General features: G+C 38.6%; 3 protein-coding genes across 4 annotated transcripts; all 3 read left to right on the top strand.

The window, feature by feature from the left end:
* Window positions 1-2224: 2224 nt before the first annotated feature.
* Window positions 2225-7397, top strand: LOC124037607 (troponin I, fast skeletal muscle-like). Its single transcript, XM_046352481.1, has 7 exons — window positions 2225-2350; window positions 3988-4018; window positions 4118-4154; window positions 6183-6311; window positions 6603-6692; window positions 6779-6952; window positions 7121-7397. Exons 2-7 carry the CDS (start codon window positions 4011-4013, stop codon window positions 7199-7201), a joined length of 519 nt encoding a protein of 172 aa, XP_046208437.1. The 5' UTR covers window positions 2225-2350; window positions 3988-4010; the 3' UTR covers window positions 7202-7397.
* Window positions 7398-13835: 6438 nt separating this feature from the next.
* On the top strand, window positions 13836-14807 carry LOC124037610 (troponin I, fast skeletal muscle-like). Its single transcript, XM_046352483.1, has 4 exons — window positions 13836-13858; window positions 14002-14068; window positions 14155-14328; window positions 14497-14807. Exons 2-4 carry the CDS (start codon window positions 14012-14014, stop codon window positions 14623-14625), a joined length of 360 nt encoding a protein of 119 aa, XP_046208439.1. The 5' UTR covers window positions 13836-13858; window positions 14002-14011; the 3' UTR covers window positions 14626-14807.
* Window positions 14808-16545: 1738 nt separating this feature from the next.
* LOC124037611 (troponin I, fast skeletal muscle-like) lies at window positions 16546-21329 on the top strand. Of its 2 annotated transcripts, none has more exons than XM_046352486.1 (7): window positions 16546-16695; window positions 18437-18563; window positions 18717-18753; window positions 18955-19080; window positions 19910-19999; window positions 20514-20687; window positions 20833-21329. In XM_046352486.1, exons 2-7 carry the CDS (start codon window positions 18556-18558, stop codon window positions 20914-20916), a joined length of 519 nt encoding a protein of 172 aa, XP_046208442.1. In that variant the 5' UTR covers window positions 16546-16695; window positions 18437-18555; the 3' UTR covers window positions 20917-21329. The 2 variants fall into 2 exon arrangements, with proteins under 2 accessions (XP_046208442.1, XP_046208440.1); XM_046352484.1 differs by having other exon boundaries at window positions 16586-16695; window positions 18531-18563.
* The last annotated feature ends 279 nt before the right edge of the window (window positions 21330-21608 follow it).

Genomic DNA, 21608 nt, shown 5'->3' on the forward strand with positions numbered 1-21608 from the left:
GAATCAACAACAAGTGGGACACAATCATGAAGTGGAACGACATTTATTGGATATTTAAAACTTTTTAACAAATCAAAAACTGAAAAATTGGGTGTGCAAAATTATTCAGCCCCCTTAAGTTAATACTTTGTAGCGCCACCTTTTGAAGCCTGAAATGTGGCAAAAGGTCGCAAAGTTCAAGGGGGGCGAATACTTTTGCAAGGCACTGTAACTCTGTGTGAACAATGCATGACAATATATATATATTCTATAACTGATTGATCAACCAGAGGATGCATGATTCCCATGTCTGTATCTTCTTCTTCTTGCACATTTGCAAAACCGTTTCCATTACTTTCAAGATGACACTTTTCACTGGGTATCATACTTAACAATCTGTGTCTTTAGAGGACAAATTAGATTATGCTGACACTATGTCCTCTGTGGTTCATTTGGTACTGCTTGGTGCTTGCAATGCCAGGATTTTGGGTTTGTTTCCCATGTGGGACCTGTGCGAAAAAATATTAAAATGTAGGTACTCACTACTAAGTCACTCTGGATAAGAGCGTCTGCTAAATGACTAAACTGTAATACAGAGCCACAGAAATATTTGCCACCACAAATTCCCCCAAAAGATTCCTAGGAGGGTCCATTACATTTTAGCAGATGGCTGGTGGATATAGAACTAGGCTAATTCTGGCGCCAAATGACCTAAATACAAAGTCAGGATGGAGGATAGTCAAAGCAGGGCCGGCTCCAGGCATAAGCAACATAAGCGGTCGCTTAGGGCCCCCAGCTGCTGCAGGGCCCCCAACAAATTATGATGATTTATTTATGATATTTTTGGGGGGAATTCAGTCGGATCTCAACTTACCATTTCAGAGTGAGAATAGTTGAATACACCAGGTGCAATTTCGAAATGTGGTTGTGTGTCAGCAGTTTTTCTCTTGTTATGTCAGACAATGACAGTCACTCAATTATCCAAGTCGGTTAACACTTTTTTTATTGGTAGTTAGTCTAGCCAGCTATCTAAACTTGTAGTAAGCATGGCTGAATACCGACCGTGCACGCAGGGCTCGTGCCCAGGGTACCTGAACTCCAGAGGGGCCTCCATTGATTTTGTTAGTCATTCTCACTCATATCATATTAACATGGCATAAGTCCTTACAAAATGTATATAATTGCAGAAAATTTGCTTTAAAACTGCAAAAAAAAGTATCTCCATCCATGGCAAAGTAGGTAGATTGTGGGAAATTGGTTGTAAAACTGAAAAAAGGAAAAAATGATCTCTGTCCCATGTCACAATTCATAGGATTGCAGTAAACTTGCTTTAAAACTGCAACAGTTTCTCTATGCCCCATGGCAAAATGTGTAGAATTGCAGTGACTCCTAGTGACTCCTGCGATGCATTGCCTTAGACCACTGTGCCACCCAGCAGGCCCTACTATTTCCTTTTTTTTATTTGGCAAATTGCTCTTACTTTTAAACTCTGCATTGTTGGGAAAAGGGCTCTTAAGTAAGCAATTTCACCTGTTCTATTCGGTGCAAGTGACAAATGAAATTTGATTGGTTTTGGATTGTTTTCAATTAAAATTGTCAGTGTATTCCAAACTCATAGTATGGAAATATGTATAAAACAAAGGAAAATACACTGGGCCTTTAAAACAAGCATTTTTTTATCCACCGTCAAGAGCGGTGCCTCTCAAATGTTTTGCCGTGATGTGGGGGGCCCCCCTACCAAATCTTGCTTAGGGCCCCCAAAAGGCTGGAGCCAGCCCTAGGTCAAAGTATGGGATCAGACCCCTATTTATATTTTTTATGTTACCCTTATTTTACCGGGTAAGTTTCTACCATAAGATGCTTTATTTCCAATGCTTATTATATCTGGCCCTGTAGTGTAGGGCTACTTTGACCAGATTCACTTATCATTCATCGATTAAGACTTGATCACAACAAGAAACTATAGAGGGGATGACATTGTGACAAGCAGTTGCACGTTGCTTGTTATTATTTAAGTTACAGAGCAAGTTGTGGAAATATTATTGATATTGTAGTTATCTGGTTTGGAAATATGGAGCCTATATTTAGATAACGGGGCATGTTACAGGGCAGTATATGTTACAGGGCATGTCTATGTTACAGGGCATGTATATCAGGCTGACAGGGGGCCGGCAGCATCACTGACCACTACCATAAAGACTGACCTACTGGAGTAAACATTACCATGTTGAGGGAGGGATAAACCACTGGTGTCCACCCATCAGTATTTAATACTGTGTACTCCCTCATTTAATCTGCTATTGGCTTGCCATCCTCTCCCTCTCCATCTCTCACAACTGCTCTTCATTTTTCATCATTATTTTTCTCACAGGTGAGGATAATAGTGGGATCTTATAGTGCTCCAGCATGCATAATGTGCTCCTGTCTCCTGACTGCTTTGAACTGTATGTAGTGTTGCAGCTGTTGGTTTCTGCACATTGGCAGATCATACGATCACCGTAGTAACATGGTACCCTATGGCTTAGTTGGTTGAGGACAGTGCTTGTAACACCAGGGTTGTGGATTCTATCCCTATGGCCACCCACATGGTAAATGTATGCATGTGTGCTGGCTAAATTGGGGGGGGGAAAAGGGGGAAACAAATACAGGTCTGTATTCTCACCTTTTTTTAAAGCGATAGATGTTATTTTCAATGATTCATTATGTGCACATGATTGACAGATATTAAGGAATTTGAATGTTTTAATTGAATGAATTGAATTGCTGAATTGTTTTGTGTCACCAGATGTGAATCTAGCTATTCAGGAAGTAGAGCTAGCTCAACAGTTTGAGCCTTCTTGGTCACTAGAAATATTATACTTCGTAGGCTGATTGCATGTATCAGCCCAACATGATGCTCAAGGGGACCTTGAATCCCTGGATGTTTTTGTTCTGCTCTGTGCGTGCAATCTTATGCCATATGTTCCTGAGCAGGTGGTGTTCTAGATGTCTGGAATCTACAGAAATTAAATATAAATAAACATCAGAATATGAAACCTTTTGTGTATCATGAATGAATAAAACATTTTACATGATTTATTTGCAAGATTTGAACATTCATGAGTAAAAAAAAGTGAATATATCACTGTTTAAAGTTTTGGAAATATTAGCGTATTTTCGACTTCTTTAGGGTGTTTCCTCCAAACTGTATTTTAATTGGTTAGCTAGTTATTGGTTTCCTTCAAACTGTATTTAAATTGGTTAGCTAGTTATTGGTTTCCTACGAACTGTATTTAAATTGGTTAGCTAGTATTGAACTTGGTTAGCTAGCTAGTTATTTTGAAATGGTTTGGAGAAAACAACAACAACGTAAGGAAATTGGAAGAAAAGCTACAATTTAAAAAAAATAGTTTAACTATCCCTTTAAAGGATCAACATTATAAAGAGTGACTCATTGTTTTAACAAATGAGTAAAATTGTAGTTGTAGTTATATTCAAATGTAGGTCAGCAGCTCAATAATTAAGTAGATCAAAGTTTAGCATGCCAAATACCAGTTTAGATTTGTCGTCCTCAGCGAAATAAGAAACTATATGTTTTGGCATCTGAATAAGTTGAAACCCTATCTGCTTAAGCATAAAATTGTTCCAAGTGGCAAGCAGCAATATGATACATGTTTGTGAATACTTCATATCTGCATGCTTATATCTGCAATGTGAAACTAGTTGAAAGGTGTTCTATTGCCAGTGTCTAGCTGCCATAATAATATGCTAAAATCGCAGGTTGTCCAAATGTCCTGCATCAGCATAAAGATAAAAATAAGTACATACCCAGTTAAGTGAGCCAGGGTAGACTCCTACTTGCAGAGTAATTCAAGTGATCTCTATATCTTGTTGTGTGCTACTGTTATTTGGTGGATTAATTTTGGCATTATGACTGCTCTTCTGAGTCTATCACAGTACAACATATACATTTATAGCAACACTTGTTCTGTCAAAGTTTTGAATCTTTTAATTTCTGTCTTATACAAGGTGTGAAAAAATAAACAAGCAAGATGTCAGAGTAAGTATAATATTACATTAGTCTCAATAACATCTGAGAGGTGACTGATTGTCTGAGTGCATCGCGAACATCTCATGTATCTACTTCTTCCTCTCACAGGAAAAAGATGAATTCGAGCCGCAGGGGTCATCTGAAGGTAAATATACTGATTTAACCCAATTTCAGCTTCCAATGTGAAAAACTGTATTGTTCTTACTCTCATTTGATTGAACATTTACAGTACCAGTCAAAAGTTTGGACACACCTACTCATTCAAGGGTTTTTCTTTATTTTTGTAGAATAATAGTGAAGATTTCAAAACTATGAAATAACACATATGGAATCATGTAGTAACCAAAAAAAGTGTTAAACAAATCAAAATATATTTTATATTTTCGATTCTTCAACGTAGCCACCCTTTGCCTTGATGACAGTGTTTTGCACACTATTAGCATTCTCTCAACCAGCTTCATGAGGAATGATTTTCCAACAGTCTTGAAGGAGTTCCCACATATCCTGAGCACTTTTTGGCTGCTTTTCCTTCACTCTGCAGTCCAACTCATCCCAAACCGTCTCAATTGGGTTGAGGTCTGGTGATTGTGGAGGCCAGGTCATCTGATGCAGCACTCCCTCACTCTCTTTCTTGGTCAAATAGCCCTTATACAGCCTGGAGGTGTGTTGGGTCATTGTCCTGTTGAAAACAAATGATAGTCCCACTAAGTGCAAACCAGGTGGTATGGCGTATCACTGCAGAATGCTATGGTAGCAATGCTGGTTAAGTGTGCCTTGAATTCTAAATAAATCACAGACAGTGTTACCAGCAAAGCACCCTCACACCATCACACCACCTCCTCCATGCTTTACGTTGGGAACCACACATGATCATCCGTTCACCTACTCTGCGTCTCACAAAGACATAGCCGTTGGAACCGAAAATCTCAAATTTGGACTCATCAGACCAAAGGACAGATTTCCACCGGTCTAATGTCCATTGCTCATGTTTCTTGGCCCAAACAAGTCTCTTCTTCTTATTGGTGTCCTTTAGTAGTGGTTTCTTTGCAGCAATTCAACAATGAAGGCCTGATTTACGCAGTCTTCTCTTAACAGTTGATGTTGAGATGTGTCTGTTACTTTGTTAAGCATTTATTTGGAAAGCAATTTCTGAGGATGGTAACTCTAATGAACTTATCCTCTGCAGCAGAGGTAACTCTGGTTCCTACTTTCCAGTGGCGGTCCTCACGAGAGCCTGTTTCATCATAGCGCTTGATGGTTTTCGCGACTGCACTTGAAGAAACTTTTCTGCATTGACTGACCGTCATGTCTTAAAGTAATGATGGACTGTCATTTCTCTTTGCTTATTTGAGCTGTTCTTTCCATAATATGGACAGGGTATTTTATCAAACAGGGCTGTCTTTATCCAATGTATATCACCCCTACCTTGTTACAACACAACTGACTGGCTGAAACGCATTAAGAAGGAAATACATTCTACAAATTACCTTTTAACTAGGCACACCTGTTAATTTAAATGCCTTCCAGGTCACCTTCCACCTCATGAAGCTGGTTGAGAGAATGCCAAGAGTGTGCAAAGCTGTCATCAAGGCAAAGGGTGGCTACTTTGAAGCATCTCAAATATAAAATATATTTAGGTGTGTTTAATGCTTTTTTGGCTACTACATGATTCCATATGTGTTATTTCATAGTTTTAATGCTTTCACAACTATTGTACAATGTATAAAATAGTCAAAATAAAGAAAAACCCTTGAATGAATAGGTGTGTCCAAACCTTTGACTCATATTGTGTCTATACAGCTAAGTCAAATAATAACCCATTCTTATTTGCAAAGATGTCAAAACTATGAAATACAAATACCCTTCCCTATTTAATTAAATAACCACAAATGAACTATGTGTACAAGTGATTGTGTAAAATGTATCAAGACAAAAACAAATGGCAGAAACACATTAGCTGGCAGTTGCCTGAAGTTAACGTGCTTAGGCTCTCAATTATTTATTCAGACACATGGTAATACTACAAGGTTACTTTATTGAATGTATAAGGAAATACAGTACATTTGAAAGTGCCTGAAATGGATGCTAGGCCTAACTTTGCATTGGTGAGTCCTACATGTTTTGGTGTAGTCGTGTTAGCTGCTCTGACACCTTTTCTCCCCCTGGCATCCAGAGCTTGATGCTTGCGATTGCCAAAGACCTCCTGGAGAAAGAAGCAGCAGACTTGATAACAGAAAAGGCAGCTTTTATAACAGAAAACTGCCCTGCTCCGGTATTGTCTGGGGGTCTTCCTGAGCTGCAGGTATTTTACCATTCTAACCAGTTCATTCTAATTTAGTCTGCTTTGAATACCTGACATATACAATAATTCATACAACCATACAATTGGAACCACAAAAATCCTAACCTATTTATCTTTCATGTTACATATTTGATTTTGAGATATGTGTTAAGGCTGCATTTGGATTGATTTGATTTGCATAGAAAGAAAAATGAATTGAATGAGATTGATCTGTGCCAAAAGCTGAAGACACCATTAAGAGACACTGTGTTTCTCATACAAATGATCTGTGATATGTTTGTGTGTCAACAGGAAATGCTTAAAAAGTTGGCCCAGACCATTGACAAGGTTGATGAGGATAGATATGACTCCGAGGCAAAAGTGAAGAAGACAGACAAAGAGGTAGAGTACGTTGCATTCCATATTGTCCACATCCTGGAAACATATAGCGCTGGTCTTGACTATGTGTTGACTCACCCTCTTCACAGATCGAGGACTTGAGAATGAAAGTGGTTGAGATCCAGGGCATAAAGAAGCCAGCTCTGAAGAAAGTGCGTATGTCTGCTGATGCTATGCTTGCAGCTCTGCTGGGCACCAAGCACAAGGCTTCCATGGATTTCAGAGCCAACTTGAAAGAAGTGAAGAAGGAGGTCAAAGAGGAGGTGGGTATTTGTGGGGAGAATTACGAAGCAGAGAATCACAGTACTTTAGGAGTTGGCGGCAGTTGTCCCGAATGTGCTCAGAACTTTGAGGAAATGATCAGTTAGATGAATTTCATATTACATCCTCAAACACTAAGAATGTCACATCGTACATTTTATGTCATGCAGGAGGAAGTCGGTGACTGGCGTAAGAACGTTGACGAACAGGCTGGCATGGACGGCAGGAAGAAGAAGTTTGAGACCGCATAAATTACTGAATTTGTTTTTTAATACATCTTTTAGGTTGTTTTGTTATGCCGTCACACAGTTAGAGTCATTTTGTCAATCTATTTAACTTAAACGTATGTCTTATGTCAATAGTAAAAAGCTTTTGAAGAAAACTTATTTTACCTATGTCCAACATTCATGCCAAAGCTCAGTAATTAAATAAATGCTTTGAAGAAGACAGTCTTTTTTTTGTTACTTTTGACATGTATATTTCTTGAATACAGTGGAGGCTGCTGAGGGGAGGACTGCTCATAATAATAGTTGGAACAGAGCAAATGGAAGGGCATCAAACACATGGAAACCATATGTGTGATGCATTTGATACCATTCCACCCACTCCGCTCCAGTCATTACTACGAGTCCGTCCTTTCCAACCTCCTGTGCTTGAACATTGCTATGCATGTTTATTTCTTTATTACTAATTTGGCACTGAAATAGTGGGTCATCCATAACTAGGGCTTTTCCAAATATTAATGGGTTGCACTTAATACTGGTGTAAAAAGACGTCTAAGCAGAGTCCACATTTCCGGTTTCCAGGAGAAACTGAAGTTAGGTTGAAAACACTGTATCCCTGAAAACCGGTAACATTTTCTTTTTGCAACCCCACAGTGAATTAATCTAATATATTTGTTGTAAGAATATAGGATTATATTTCCTACAAACATTTCATCATAAATGTCAATGTCATTAGAATATAATGTGTCATGCGAAATGACTTGATGAAAACACAATTGAATTAAAACTAACGATTGGCTTGATTTAGTTACACATTTTAGATGTGTATTAATCATTTAAAAAATGTTTTATATTTAATTAAACCTTTCATATTTGAATATAGAATATAATAAACAATTTACAAGAATATAGTTATGATATAATTAGTAATATAATATATAAATAAATAAATATCCTCTCTCCATCACTCTCTCTCACTCTCTCTCAATCTCTCGCTCCTTCTCCCCATCTCACCTTTGAGCAAAAGAGGGCTATTTACTTGCCCACTTTTTTCTCAGGCATTTGTCATTATTTGTAGATATTCAATGTACAGTGTATTGCCATGCAATTGAAGTTGGATTGGGGAACTCTAGTCCTGCAAATGGTGAGTAACACTTTTTCTACTTCTTAATAATCCTTAACTAAATGGATTCCAGAGGTCAAAAATTGTTCTGACAATAATGACAGATACAGCAATTGTTCAACAGTTTCACTTATATGCAATGGATAGCATGGTTCCCTTGTTAAAGTTGATGACCCCTTTCCCTTCTTTATTTTAAAGGTGCAATCTGCAATTGGTACTTCCATTTTTTAAACTTTTAAATGATTGCTATATACACATTGATTGTTGAAGAACTTTTTGTCAAAACAGTGGCTGGGAAGTCACTTTTTATTGTTTGAACTGCAGACTGACCCTTTAACAAAAGCCTTCTTCTTATTGAAAATGGAATTATCATCAATCACCCAAAAGTGGTTCAAGAATATATCAACGTTGACCCTTGCTTTCCTGGGTTTATCTATCCATGACCTCCGTGCTTAACTGGGATGGCTTTGTCAAACCTTTCCAACGCCGTTGGTATGGAAGCCAAGTGGCAGCTCAGGTTTTGGGAGACACCTTGCAGAAAGGGAAATTTATGATGTGAGTTGGAGGAAAGGGTTGGTGGTATTTCAGGAGCCCACAGTTCCGTTGGCCTAAGGAGTCTCCACCACCACAAGGAGGTCCCTGGGTTTCTGCTGATTCATCACTAGTCTACATATATATACCCTGTTGGATTTGTTCTTTGCCTGTGACTTACCAGTTTCTCCCCTTCTTCACCAAGTGTGTCCTGTCCTCCTCATCTCATAGGTGAGAACCTCTCTTATCTTTCGATCACACAGGATCTGTCTTACTGATAAATAAGGTTGGATGTGACATTGATAAATGAAGGAATACAGTCTCACCGTGGGGGGGTAGTTTTACCTGTTAATTAAGTCTTACACAGTGCACATTTATAGACGTTGATGTAAAGGTGATTTCATGGCTACATTTACATATATATATATTTTTTTTTTTATTTATTTCACCTTTATTTAACCAGGTAGGCTAGTTGAGAACAAGTTCTCATTTACAACTGCGACCTGACCAAGATAAAGCATAGCAGTGTGAACAGACAGCAACACAGAGTTACACATGGAGTAAACAATAAACAAGTCAATAACACAGTAGAGAAAAAAGGGAAAAAAGACCCACTAACAGGTGACACCTGTCACAAGTTCACTACATTTGAATACAGGTGAATACAGTGAGATAAATATGTCAGGGTGGATACTATGAAAGACTATTGAGCCTCTGTCTAGACAGAATGACCGACGGGCCTCTGTGTTAGACAGTGTGACCCTGTGTGGAGGGCGGGGGGGGGGGACTCCTGCTCAAGGACTATACTCTAGCATGGAAGGCGGTTGAAGACATTATTTAAGGCTTTACTTTTTTGTGTGATGTATGTTGCTCAAATATTCAATGTGTATAAGTGTCATGGATAGCGATATGGGATTTGTGATGGAGATCTAGAATTTTGATTATACTGTAACTCGAATGTGATAACTAGGTTACAGCAGACAGTGTTTACTGAATGGGGCTTCTAGGCCCTTGGTTGGTGGTCCGTTCCTCTTGGGCTACAGCTAACATTTGGTAACCTACAGAATAGTTTCAGATCCACTGGTCAGTTGATAGACATGGCATAACAGTTGAGCGTTGCAAGCACCATGCTCTATCAGGCATTAGAAAGTTACAGTTTAATACATATTTGGATTATCATGTATATTCCTAGTTGAACAGATTGGAAAATTATGTGTTGGCAAGAGTTTTTATTGTCAATTTCTCTGTTTGCTGAAGTATCAAAATAGTAGCATTTATTTGATCATTTGAATATTGATGAATTTGAACGTATTTGAACTGCATGTGTCATTGACTTTAAACTAGAGAAAACAGAGAAGTTGTTAAAAACATCATTCCTATTCTTAACATTGCTATTCATTGATGTGGTGTGGTTTAACAACAGTGTCTTACAACATTTGAGCCATACTGTATTGCTTAAAATAATAATCAATGATTCGATTGAGGGGCTTTTCATGACATTAAGTATGCTCCCCAAAATGCAGTAGAAAAAGTGGAAGAGATGTAATGACGGGGTTCACTGAGAACGCAGGTTGTAGTGATTTGAGTGATACCAAGATGTTCTCAGGGTGGAGCAAGACGATGATGCCTGCAGAGGATTTGTGTGCTAATGACATCAATAAAGTAACAGCCCATGAATGTCAGGGGTGACTCTTGTCTCCAGCTGTCCAAATTTAGCCTGATCAAAATGGTTCCAACAAGTTAATAGTCAAATGGATCATATTTCCCCTCCCTTCCTTGAAGTGTCCAAATTGCTCAATTAGCAGCCAGTGTCCATGAATCATTCTTGAGCTGGATACACAAGCCTGTTCTAATTTTAGGCTTATGAGGCAAATAGCACCCTAATGCTAAAAACATTTATCTTCCTCATTGTCTTTTTGTTCCAGGGTCTGAAGCACACATTCCTCCATCATGTCTGAGTAAGTATCCAAATGTTTGCCTCATTTTATTATTTTCACAGGATTTAAGATTACGTTGCAAATATGCGGTAGCTTTCCAAAAATTATCCAGTTTTCCAAAAATCCTGGTTGGAAGACTCCCGTAATCAGGAGTGAATAAGCAGGAATCTGGAATCCTCCAATCAGAATTTCGGAAAAACCTGGGAATCTTCGGAAAGTTACAGATTTTTGCATCCCTAGTCTTAGACAAACATAATGTTAGAAAGTAGGGATTTTTTAAAATACCAAATCAGAATAAATAGACAAACAGACACAGAAATATATACAAACAAAAAACAAACAGCCAACCCAAACCCTAACATCAAACAATATATATATATAACTTATTTACATAAGTATTTAGACCCTTCCCTATGCTCAGGTGCATCCCATTTCCATTGATCATCCTTGAGATGCTGCTGCAACTTGATTGGAGTCCACCTGTGGTAAATTCAATTGATTGGACATGATGTGGAAAGGTCTATATAAGGTCCCACAGTTGACAATACATGTCAGAGCAAAAACCAAGCCATGAGGTTGAAGGAATTGTCCATAGAGCTCCAAGACAGGATTGTGTCGAGGCACAGATCTGGAGAAGGATACCAAAACATTTCTGCAGCATTGAAAGTCCCCAAGAACACAGTGGCCTCCATCATTCTGAAATGGAAGAAGTTTGGATCCACCAAGACTCTTCGTTGAGCTGGCTGCCCAGCCAAACTGAGCAATCGTGGGAGAAGGGCCTTGGTCAGGGAGGTGACCTAGAACCTGATGGTCACTCTGACAGAGCTCTAGAGTTCCTCTGTGGAGATGGGAGAACCTTCCAGAAGGACAACTGCCTCTGCAGCCCTCCACCAATCAGGCCTTTACGGGAGAGTGTGCCAAGACGGAAGCCACTCCTTAGTAAAAGGCACATGACCACCCGGCTTTGATTTGCCAAAAGGCACCTAAAGACTCTCATACCTTCAGAAACAAGATTCTCTGAACGCTTTGGCCTGAATGCCAAGCGTCAGGTCTGGAGGAAATCTGGCAGAAACAGGTCTGCTAAGCTTGTAGCATCATACCCAAGAAGACTCGATACTGTAATCGCTGCCAAAGGTGTTTCAACAAAGTACTGAGTAAAGGGTCTAAATACTATAAATGTTATATTATATTATATATTATTATTATTATTATTATTATTATTATTTCCATTTCTTTATTTGTAATACATTTGTGACAATTTCTAAAAACCTGTTTTTGCTTTGTCACTATGGGTTATTGTGTGTAGATTGATGAGGGAAAAAAAACAATTGAATACATTTTAGAATAAAGCTGTAACATATGAAAATGGGAAAAAAAGTAAAGGGGTCTGAATACTTTATGAAGGTTTGAGTCTTTCACAACAACGTGAGAAAAGTCAATGAGATATTCCCAATCTATTCAGCATGCTATAGAATATCACTGATACAAGCCTTGGTCAACATATTGACCAGTCATGTCCCTTCAGCATATTGACCAGTCATGTCCCTTCAGCATATTGACCAGTCATGTCCCTTCAACATATTGATCAGTTATGTCTCTTCAGCATATTGACCAGTCATGTCCCTTCAGCATATTGACCAGTCATGTCCCTTCAACATATTGATCAGTCATGTCCCTTCAGCATATTGATCAGTTATGTCTCTTCAGCATATTGATCAGTTATGTCTCTTCAGCATATTGATCAGTCATGTCCCTTCTGCATATTGATCAGTCATGTCCCTTCAACATATTGATCAGTCATGTCCCTTCAGCATATTGATCAGTCATGTCCCTTCAGCATATTGACCAGTCATGTCCCTTCAGCATATTGACCAGTCATGTCCCTTCAACATATTGATCAGTCATGTCCCTTCAGCATATTGATCAGTTATGTCCCTTCAGCATATTGATCAGTTATGTCTCTTCAGCATATTGATCAGTTATGTCTCTTCAGCATATTGATCAGTCATGTCCCTTCAGCATATTGATCAATCATGTCTCTTCAGCATATTGACCAGTCATGTCCATTCAGCATATATGATCAGTCATGTCTCTTCAGCATATATGATCAGTCATGTCTCTTCAGCATATTGATCAGTCATGTCTCTTCAGCATATTGATCAGTCATGTCTCTTCAGCATATTGATCAGTCATGTCTCTTCAGCATATTGATCAGTCATGTCTCTTCAGCATATTGATCAGTCATGTCTCTTCAGCATATAGACCAGTCATGTCTCTTCAGCATATTGATCAGTCATGTCTCTTCAGCATATTGATCAGTCATGTCCTTTCAGCATATTGACCAGTCATGTCTCTTCAGCATATTGATCAGTCATGTCCTTTCAGCATATTGATCAGTCATGTCTCTTCAGCATATTGATCAGTCATGTCCCTTCAGCATATTGATCAGTCATGTCTCTTCAGCATATTGATCAGTCATGTCCCTTCAGCATATTGATCAGTCATGTATATAACAATCTAGTATGTCAAACTCACCTTTCTTCACAGGAAAAGGATGACCTCGGGCCGCAAGCATCATCTAAAGGTAAATCAACACAGTTCACTGTGACAACATTCTATGTATTCTTCTAAATTAGGTGCAAACTGCATTTTGTCAATGGGTTTCCTATATGAGCAGTATATGACTTTGTGTATGCCAATGTGCATTTCTATCTTTTTGACCTCCACTAAGCACACCAGCGTGTCCTGAATGTACACCAAGTCGGGTACTGGCCTAGGTTTGGCCTCACTGTGTTTCCTTTTCCTCCAGAGCTTGTGTCTCTCGATTGTGGCTACTTTTCTGGCAACAGAGTAGAAGGAGTCCGTGCAAGAGAAATAAGATTTCATGGCTCAGATCCCCATCATGGATTTGTCTGGAAATCAAGAGGCGCTGGTCGTACCATTCTGTTTAATGATGTGAGTTTGTCGTAATGAGGTGGGATTCGTAGATATATACACACTCCATTGTCTTCCTTTTGTGGTTGCTAATGTCTTATTTTAATTCCACAGCGGGGGATATAATTTCACACAGACGTCTTGGCAAAGCCTTCATCGGTATGTCAAATGAAAGGTTACCACCTCTCCCTCTCTAGATAGCTGTTGCCTGTAGAAAGTGGTTAATTCCACCCTCTTTAGATACTGGTGCCATACTGATGCCTCTCGTACAAATGATCTGTAATGTGTTGATGTGCACCCAGGAAATGATTGATGGTTGATGAGGAAAGATATGACTCCGAGGCAAAAGTGAAGAAGACAAACAAAGAGGTACAGTACGTTGCATTCCATATTGTCCTCATCCTGGAAACATATAGCGCTGGTCTTGACTATGTGTTGACTCACCCTCTTCACAGATTGAGGACTTGAGAATGAAAGTGGTTGAGATCCAGGGCATAAAGAAGCCAGCTCTGAAGAAAGTGCGTATGTCTGCTGATGCTATGCTTGCAGCTCTGCTGGGCACCAAGCACAAGGCTTCCATGGATTTCAGAGCCAACTTGAAAGAAGTGAAGAAGGAGGTCAAAGAGGAGGTGGGTATTTGTGGGGAGAATTATGAAGCAGAGAATCACAGTACTTTGGGAGTTGGCAACCTTTTCCCCACATGTATTCAGGGCTTTGATGAAAGGATCAATTACATTTATTTCATATTATATTCTCAAACACTGAGAATGTCATATCGTAAACTTCATGTCATGCAGGAGGAAGTCAGTGACTGGCGTAAGAACGTTGATGAACAGTCTGGCATGGACGGCAGGAAGAAGAAGTTTCAGTCTGCAAAAATTACCAAATTAGTTTTGGTGTTCAAAACTACGGAGGATACAGAGTGATTGATCTATCTTTTTTGTTATTTTGTTGTACTGTTGGATATGGAAGACCTAAGGTCGAGATTTGAGGCAAAGACATGTTTATCTTACAGCATAAGATAAGACCTTATACTAACTGTAAACTATAATTGAATTGTAAATTATTTTCCAAATATATAGGCTTACTGAAAATATATACAACTGCCAAACTGCAGTAATTCAATAAATGTTGGCAACATGGTGGAAACATGAACATAGTGGAAACATGAACATAGTGGAAACATGAACATGGTGGAAACATGAAACATGAACATGGTGGAAACATGAACATGGTGGAAACATGAACATAGTGGAAACATGAACATAGTGGAAACATGAACATGGTGGAAACATGAACATGGTGGAAACATGAACATGGTGGAAACATGAACATGGTAGAAACATGAACATGGTGGAAACATGAACATGGTGGAAACATGAACATGGTGGAAACATGAACATGAACATGGTGGAAACATGAACATGGTGGAAACATGAACATGAACATGGTGGAAACATGAACATGGTGGAAACATGAACATAGTGGAAACATGAACATGGTGGAAACATGAACATGGTGGAAACATGAACATGAACATGGTGGAAACATGAACATGGTGGAAACATGAACATGGTGGAAACATGAACATGGTGGAAACATGAACATGGTAGAAACATGAACATGGTGGAAACATGAACATGGTGGAAACATGAACATGGTGGAAACATGAAACATGGAAATGGTATCAATTTTATGATTCTGTGTTGTGGTAAATTATTTGACTCCTTTCAGATGTGGTCCCTCCATGCTTTTGGATGTAAGGTATTCTGGAGTATGGTTGGTAAAAAGTTGGCTTTCTGAAAAATCATCTTATTTGCTTCTTATTCTGGGAATCTTCCAACCGGGATTTCTGGAAAACCTGGTAATTTTGGGAAAGTTACTGGAATTTTGCAACACAAATTCTGGAGACACCTAGAACATCTGGGGTGGAGGTTATTTATTAAATACATATATTAGGTTATCTATTAAACCACAAGATGTCAGTATAGTAGAGTACTTTTCATTTCTGCTGATCCTTCCTCTCTCTCATTCACTCTGCCCAACTCTCAATGTAATACAATCCCCTTTCTCTGAAAGTATAGCAATGGAAAAATGGGGGAAGTTGGTGAGTTTTGAACAAACAATGGCAATCTGCACTTTTCACCAAATGTAGCCAAGCAGAATCATGAGTAGAGTAGCATTTCACTTACTACGTGTTATTGACTAGTTTGTTTAACTCCATTTGTCATGTGTTGGCCTGATTAAGCACTCAACATATTATCAATATGGCCTAACATATAATTCACAGTTGCTGTGCTTTTAGGTTTGAAGGAAATGATGGAATTGAGGTTTATTGTGTTTTGTCTTTAAGACAAATCAATTTCTGATTTCAATACAATTTACATTTCTGAGTGCTTTACTGATTCGATAAAATAACCACTTTTAAAACTGTATTAGGATTTTCAAGAATTGATAATTGTTGAGTTATATTACTATGATTCACTTGTTGAGTTATATTACTATGATTCACTTGTTGAGTTATATTACTATGATTCACTTGTTGAGTTATATTACTATGATTCACTTGTTGAGTTATATTACTATGATTCACTTGTTGAAGTAGACTCCCACTTCAATTAATTTAGATTTTAGAAATACAGTATCATCTTTTCTATATTCACTCTTATCTATAAATACTTTCCCTATCCCTCCCATACTGAACTGTAATTATATACTCACTGCTCAGAGCAACATATGTCTTGAAAGACATCTTGAAGGAAAGAACATTTATGAGGTGAACAGGGCTGGGCATAGTGTATTTCAGGAGCTCGATGTTCCATTGGTCTGACATGGAAACCACTTCCATAAAGAGGACCCAGTGTTTCTGCTGATGCATCATCCCACACCATATATACCGTTTCCATCTTTCACCGCATGTCGCTTGTCAGTGTGCTAGTCTTCCATTCTTCCTCCTGGTGTGTTCTGGCCTCCTCCTCTTCCTCTTCCTCTCATAGGTGAGAATCTCTCTTTTCCTGTCTCTCTATCAAACTCTCTGATTGTGTTGCATCACTGGGATTAAAAGCACAAGGAATAGAAATAGACTAAAGGGCCTCCCAACCAATGGCAATCTTAGCAATCCAATACACTCACTGCACATGGGTGTATTTCTGTTTACCACTTTATGGATCATTACCAAATGGAGCATATGGAACAGATATATTCACCTGGCAAAACAGGTGAAGACATTGAGGTAAATCAGTCAGACTGTCTTTCTTTTTGTAAAACTTTGACTAGGGTTCTGGTTAGGGGTTATATTCTAGCAGTCAAAGCTGGTAAAGACACAACATAAATACAGACCTCTGAGTTATTGAGTTTCAGATAAAGATCTCAGGCACAGAATGTTCTGTGTGAGATTCATTGATTATATTTAGATTGTTAATTCAATATAAAATGGTAAGTTCATAGTGTTATACACTGTGATGGAGAATATGATAGCTGGGAAAGTTTTTCGTTTTCCATTAAAAAAATGTGGTGCATGTTTATTTGAGGTGGTGGATGGAGTAACAGCTTTGTAATACTGTGTAATAGACAGCATGCTAAATGCCATGTTAATTGTCATGTATAGGTCAACAAAAATAAAAAGTGGAGTTTTGCGATAGATCTTAGCTTGCTAAATTGTGTAGTTGACATGATGATTTGAAATTAAATAATTAATTTGATTAGATTATGAATGACTGGGAAAGTAACACTTTTTTGATGTTTTCAATTATCAATAACTTTTAACTGAGACTTACAGTCAATTGTTGGGGAAGAAAATAGCAAACCATTATATCTATTGATGAGTGTGAGTACCTTGATTCAACACAATCACATCAGTCTACAGAATGAAGAAGATGCTGTTGATTTATGTATTTCGGAAGGATTTTCTGATATACAGCACCGCAGCAGGTTAATAAATTGAGACATGCGTCTCTGAAGGCAGCAGCAGTTAAAGTTTATTAGGGTTTCACATTCTAACAACCATTAAACAAGTCAGACAACTGACTCTAGCAGTCCAGATATAGCTTTCTCGGAATTGCCTCAGACTCTAGCTCTGAAAATGTATCATATTTCCCCTAAGAACCTAGTTTGGCCAAGTGTTCCCCAATCTTCAGCTCAATATCACAATATGATCTTTAGACCAGACATGTCTCTCACTATTGCAACTATTGCACCTATTGCACCCTACTGATATTATAAATGTTTTTTTTAAATCATAAGTATCAAGCACGTGCTCCAGCAGGTGTATCTCACTGATCATCCCTAAAACCAACACCTAATTTGGCCACCTTTGGTTCCAGTTCCCTGCTGCCTGTGACTGGAACGAATTGAAAAAAATCGCTGAAGTTGGAGACTTTAATCTCCCTCACCAACTTCAAACATCTGCTATCTGAGCAGCTAACCGATCGTTGCAGCTGTACATAGTCTATCGGTAAATAGCCCACCCAATTTTTCCTACCTCATCCCCATACTTTTTATATTTATTTACTTTTCTGCTCTTTTGCACACCAATATCTCTACCTGTACATGACCATCTGATCATTTATCACCTTAGTGTTAATCTGCAAAATTGTAATTATTCGCCTACCTCCTCATGCCTTTTGCACACAATGTATATAGACTCTTTTTTTCTACTGCGTTATTGACTTGTTAATGGTTTACTCCATGTGTAACTCTGTGTTGTCTGTTCACACTGCTATGCTTTATCTTGGCCAGGTCGCAGTTGCAAATGAGAACTTGTTCTCAACTAGCCTACCTGGTTAAATAAAGGTGAAAAAAAGAAAGTTCTCTCTGTTGTGCTTCTATTCAGGGTGTGAAACACAACAACAGCCAAGATGTCAGAGTAAGTCTTTAAATTTGTCAAACATTCACTAAAAGTGTAATTCCAGACTTCCAGCCTGACACAAAACATGTCCAATCCACCCTTATGTTCTCTCAGCAATGCACATAACTGTTATATCCCTAACAACATGTCAAATCCATGTGTTTTTCACAGTAAAAAGATGACATCGAGCCGCAGGCATCATCTGAAGGTGAACCAAGACAATTAATTATGGTCCATTGGATGAAACAAGTATTTCACACCAATGTCCAGTACTTGACTGAATTAGTTTGGGCATAAATTAGACTGGTTTTATAACTTTTCAACCTCTTTAATCCTTTAGGTAATCTTTTGTGCCGCAATACCACATAGTAGACTGGGTTTGTCTTTACTATGTTTCTTTGTCCTACAGAGCTTAGTGCTCCAGATTGCGTTTGAGCTTATTGAAGTGGAGAAAAAGGAGGCTGTGCAGGAGAAAGCCAATTACATGGCTGAGCTCCCCGCCCTGGATTTGTCTGGAGATCAAACGGCGCTGGTGGTACGATATCATGCTAATAATTCATTCATTTACACAAGCTTCACACATCTGGAGACTTATACATTTCCCTCACTAACTTTAAACATCAGCTATCTGAGCAGCTAACTGATCGCTGCAGCTGTACATAGTCCATCTGTAAATAGGCCACCCAATCTACCTACCTCATCCCCATGTTGTTTTTATTCACTTTGCTGCTCTTTTGCACACCAGTATCACTACTTACACACCATCATCTGATCATCATCATCTGCTCATCTATCACTCCAGTGTTAATCTGCTAAATTGTAATTACTTCGCTACTATGGCCTATTTATTGCCTTACCACCTCATGCCATTTGCACACACTCTATATAGACTTTCTTTTTTTCTATTGTGTTATTGACTGTACGCTTGTTTATTCCATGTTACTCTGTGTTGTTGTTTGTGTCGCACTGCTTTGCTTTATCTTGGCCAGGTCGCAGTTGTAAATGAGAACTTGTTCTCAACTAGCCCACCTGGTTAAATAAAGGTGAAATAAAAAAATACAAAAACATCTACTCCAATGTATTTAGGCCTCACATTGGTGGTTCTTGTAATAAGCCATGTGGATTTGCCTACAAAGTACACACTCTAAATAACTGTTGCCCAAAGATACTGACTCCATCAGGAGAGAAGAGTTTCTCATAGGGGTGGCAGGGTAGCCTAGTGGTTAGAGCGTTGGACTAGTAACCTGAAGGTTGCAAGTTCAAACCCCTGAACTGGCAATTGTAAATAAGAATTTGTTCTTAACTGACTTGCCTTAAATAAATACAAATTACCTGACTGATTTGATGTGTTTGTGTACCAACAGGAAATGCTCAAAAAGTTAGCCCAATCCATCGACAAGGTTGATGAGGAAAGATATGACGCAGAGTCCAAGGTGACGAAGGCAGACAAGGAGGTATTTTCTATTCCATCTTGTCCTCATCATGAAACAAACACATATCCATAGAATTTAAAATTGAAACACAACAAACACACAGCCCTGGATTGAATAACCAATGCTAAGTAACCAACCTCCTATTTAATCCAGATTAACAAATTGTTATCGGATGTAGATGTGTAAAAAAAAAACATCTTACCTAAATTTCCTTGACTAACCGGTGCCCCCACACACTGACTCTGTGCCGGTACCCCCTGTATATAGCCTCCACACTGACTCTGTGCCGGTACCCCCTGTATATAGCCTCGCTACTGTTATTTTATTGTTACTCTTTAATTATTATTATTATAAAAACATGTTTTTACTACAGTTTATTTGAGTAAATCATTTCTTAACACTTTTATTCTTAAAACTGCATTGGTTAAGGGCTTGTAAGTAAGCACTCACCTGTTGTATTTGGCGCATGCGACAAATCAAATTCGATTCTTGACATGGCAAATCTTATCTTCCTCCTGACTTGCTCACGTCACAGATTGAGGACTTGAGAATGAAAGTGGTTGAGATCCAGGGCATGAAGAAGCCAGCTCTGAAGAAAGTGCGTATGTCTGCTGATGCTATGCTCCAGGCTCTGCTGGGCACCAAGCACAAGGCTTCCATGGATTTCAGAGCCAACTTGAAAGAAGTGAAGAAGGAGGTCAAAGAGGAGGTGGGTATTTGTGTGGAAACCTACAAAGCAGAGAATCACAGTACCCGAGTATTGTGTCCCAAATGTGTTCTGAGCTTCGTGGAAAGGATCAGTTATTTCATATTTGATCCTCTATTTGTGACATCATAAACTTTCTGTAACGCAGGCAGTGGATGCAGTTGGTGACTGGCGTAAGAACGTTGATGAACAGGCTGGCATGGACGGCAGGAAGAAGAAGTTTCAGGGTTAAACACATTCATTTTTCAGTCATAGCCGACTTTTGTGTTTTGTCGTACAGAGACGGATTTCTATGACCTTGTTGTTATGTATCCCTGCAGGAAGAGGATCTTTAAAATGCTATTATTTTTTGATACTGTAGGTTCAAATATGTATTCAACACTATGGTTTTGGATATCTCTCTCTCCCCTCTCCCCCACTCTCTCTCTCTCTCTTTATCTCTCGCTGTCTCTCTTTCTTTCTATTTAACTTTTCAGTGTAATTTGCTAATGTTTTTGGCTATTGTATAGTGAGGTGGAAAGGGTAAATATTTGTAGCTTCACCCACTCTTAACATCACACAGCTTTCCATCTGCATCTGTAACATTCACTAAAAGGAGTATATTCACTAACAGAAACATACAAATAAAAAACATTTTAAAAAGCGTGTGATTGTTTTTTGTAGTGTTTTCCTACAAGATCATTGCCAGTTAGGCCCAAATTGTCACTGGGCGTGCTTCTGCCAGCGAAAACATTACACTCAAAGAATGCGTGCATATTTGCCCAGATGAGCCCTTAGATCACAATATCTTTGAGTCTGTAAGGTTCTGTAATTGATCCAGCAGCCTTGCTGTAGGATGTTGTTTGTGTTATGCCAAACTTGCATTTATATCTGGAAATTGGACCTGTGCAATGAATAGATCCGACCCAATACATATAACTAACA

The sequence above is a fragment of the Oncorhynchus gorbuscha genome, linkage group LG06 (assembly GCF_021184085.1).
Source record: "Oncorhynchus gorbuscha isolate QuinsamMale2020 ecotype Even-year linkage group LG06, OgorEven_v1.0, whole genome shotgun sequence".
NCBI classification, from domain to species: domain Eukaryota; kingdom Metazoa; phylum Chordata; class Actinopteri; order Salmoniformes; family Salmonidae; genus Oncorhynchus; species Oncorhynchus gorbuscha.